The following is a 3214-nucleotide window of genomic DNA, read 5'->3' on the forward strand; positions in this document are numbered from 1 at the left end:
CCCCCCAACAGGTCTTAAAAAGTCAATTTCGCGGGACAAGCGGGTGAATCGAGCCGACAGGTTCATTGTGGAACGATCGCCGCGGATCCACCCCATCCCCTCCCCCTCCCTCCTGTCTGGCCTGATCTCGAGCCGTTTTTTACGAGCAACGGGTGGACAGAGAGAGGCTGTGCAGAAAGGAAGCGGACCTAAGCGAGCGCCACCCCATCATATTGATCCCGTAGCCGGCTGCTCAACATGGCGCCGGGGGTGGCGTTCACGATCGGGCTGATCCTCGTCGTCGGGCACCTACAGCTTGGACCGGGCACCCACGCCAAGACGTTCGCGTTCCCCGAGTACCCGTACAAGGAGATCACCAAGAATGTAAGTCAGCCAATCAATTAGACTAAAAAGCACGAACAACCGCGAACCCGCGTTCGCCGCTTGGTTATAGGTTATGGCAACCCTCGTTTAGTTTTTCCAGTAACGTATTTTTTCATTTCGCATTCGAGTGGTGCAGGGGATAGGGTATGTCGATCGTGTTCCACGATTCTACGGCGGGATTTTTCTAGTATGCTTCTTTTTTTCCTGTGACTGTAATTATCCGTTCCACTTCTATGTAAGGTGGACCTTGGAAGATGCATCTTGTAGGGTGAATTCCTGTTTCATTCTTTTTTTAATTACACATTTTAAAATACGTTCCTGATGTTCTCGATGTGAAATTTTATGCAGGGAATTTTTTAGATTGTGCGATGTTAGTATTTTCGCGAGGGGTGGTTTTATCACGGCGATGATTACTTTCCGGCTTCCTTGTGATTGTTGATTCCATGGATTTCGAGATCGAGCAGCAAGCTTTGAATTTTCGATGGGATCTCTATGATACCCACGGATAGACGGGGGTCGCGCTGAGAGGATTTTCTCACGCGACTCGAGCTTAACATCCCCCATGGGGCACGATAACACAGGACGGGGGGTGGGTTCCACGGTACTACCGACAACGGGGATGTGGAAATCGATTTGGCATTAACTCGAAGACAGTCGAACTGCTGGAGGGTGTGCTTCGACGGTATCGGTAGCCTGATACTGTTATCGTCGCGAATACTGACATGTCGAGCCAAGGATCTCTCGAGATCGCGTGGAATCGATTCGGCTAACTTTCTCGAGGAGTGTGCTTGATGGAATTTGTAGCGTGCAAACATTCGTTTCTTCCTCACTTGTTGCGCTAATGCAAGGCAGGTGAAGGTTGAACGATGGGAAATGAATGATACCCGGCTAGACACGATTTTGGAAATATCAGATTCCATTTATAATAAATGCAACTTTTGTCGTAACTTTTGAAATATAATAATTTGCAGGTTTTCTGACTTCTTTAAACATTGATAATATATTACTTTCATAGATTCCCATGAAGTTAACGCACTTTAATTACACACTTTTGAAAATAAAGACTTATAACTTGACTAATTATTTTTAAATCATATAATACTCAAGTTACACGTGGAATTATTTTTCTTATTCTACGCAGGGTATATATTAGTAAGAACGTTACGATTACGATATTGTTCAATGTACCGAGAATGCTAGTATTTCCTGCAATTCCATCCACTACTTCCATACTAGCATACACAGAGCAAAGAGAGAGAGACCATCTTCGAAGAAAACGGAATGAGCCCGCGGTACCAATAATAGAACTGATACAATCACTAATTGGGGTTAATCTCGAAAGAGGCTCGAACCAATTGTTGCTCTCAATTTCATCCGGTCTGCTGCGTCTAACAAAGTATAATAATAAATATCCTCGGAGAGACAATAACCGAAAATACACTTTATGCTTCGACAATTTATACGAATGCTTACGATTCTATGAAAAAAAATTAAAATAACAACGTTCGTTGAAATCGCAATCGATTCTAAATCTAAATTTTCAATTTTTTCAAAAGTATTATCACGTTCTTTAGGAACTTCTCTTTAGGCAGTTCGAGCAGGCTTGCGAGGAAAGCGGAGCCTGCAAGATGCTCCCGCCAGAGAGGAGCGACATGGCCAAGACCAGATGCATTCGGGAGTGCGTATCGCCGTCCTGTTACAAAGAGATCTACCTATTCGATCAGGTAATCACGACTAATAGTATAAATCACATTGTATTTCTATGTTTCAATGTACCTATGTACGTGTTCAAAGTAGAAAAATTACTCTGTCATCGAATTAAAAAAAAATCCTTCGAATTCGCGAAATATTTCTGAATGACTAGTCGGACCGATAGACGAAGCGAACAATCGAACGCAACCCTTTTCGTTCTAGCTAGAAGAAGGGGAGATCGACGTGAGATTAAACTCGTTCAAGGGTTGCTTCATGCAGCGCAACAGCCGACCGCGGAAGTAAAGAAAGGAGAAGAAAAAACACAGACGAAGATGGAAAGTGACGAAGGTGAAATGGGCAAGGGAACGAGTCCAAGCCACCCGTCGCGCACGAATCTCAACGCCAATTGGCGCGCTATGCCGACCACGTCCATTAACAGTTTCCGATTACGATTTAGGGGACGCGATCCCGTTCCACCGGAGAGATTAGAACCGAGATCGATCGATCGAGGTATATTATACATATATAAATATAGCAAAACCAAACCAAAAACGCTGAATTTCAGGATCACAAGATAAAGAGAGCGCACCCGCGACACACGCGGACGAATTAAATTCGTCCTGGATAATCTTTTTCTACTTTTTGTACGCACGTATTTGCCATGTTGAAGTAATGTTACGAGCAATGTTGCACGGATTGAATAAACTGTTGAAAGAAAGATGGTCTGTCTGGCTGGACTATTACCCCGAGCTTCCTTGGGATCATTCCCCTTGGATCGATTCCTTGAATTGCGAGAGCTGGAAACGGGTGCTCTTGTGAACGGCCGGATAATCGTATAGATTCGTAAATTAAATAACGCTACTGCATCAAAAGAAGAAAGACGATCGATTATGTAGGTAGCTTAACACGTTTGCCACCACAGGTACCTCAAGAACATCGACGCAGAAGCATATCTGCGTACTTCTCTTAACCCTGCTGTTCTCTTTACTTATTCTTCACGTATGTATGCCTTCAAATAAAATCATTTGAAATTTCGAAATGATTTGTTCTTAAGGAATCAAAGATACACGAGAAGTAGACGTGACATTTAAATATTAAATTGGATACTAAAAACAAATATTTAAAAATATAATACCTATCTAATCTCCATTTCAGATCA

General features: G+C 43.1%; 1 protein-coding gene across 1 annotated transcript; it reads left to right on the forward strand.

Moving 5' to 3' along the window:
* The first annotated feature begins 237 nt into the window (after positions 1 to 237).
* LOC107191390 lies at positions 238 to 2641 on the forward strand. The gene is made up of 3 exons (XM_015580419.1): positions 238 to 363; positions 1938 to 2087; positions 2278 to 2641. The coding sequence occupies exons 1-3, from the start codon at positions 238 to 240 to the stop codon at positions 2356 to 2358; spliced, it is 357 nt and encodes a 118-aa protein (XP_015435905.1). The 3' UTR covers positions 2359 to 2641.
* Positions 2642 to 3214: the final 573 nt, after the last annotated feature.

The sequence above is a fragment of the Dufourea novaeangliae genome, unplaced genomic scaffold (genome assembly GCF_001272555.1).
Source record: "Dufourea novaeangliae isolate 0120121106 unplaced genomic scaffold, ASM127255v1 scaffold246, whole genome shotgun sequence".
In the NCBI taxonomy this organism is placed as follows: domain Eukaryota; kingdom Metazoa; phylum Arthropoda; class Insecta; order Hymenoptera; family Halictidae; genus Dufourea; species Dufourea novaeangliae.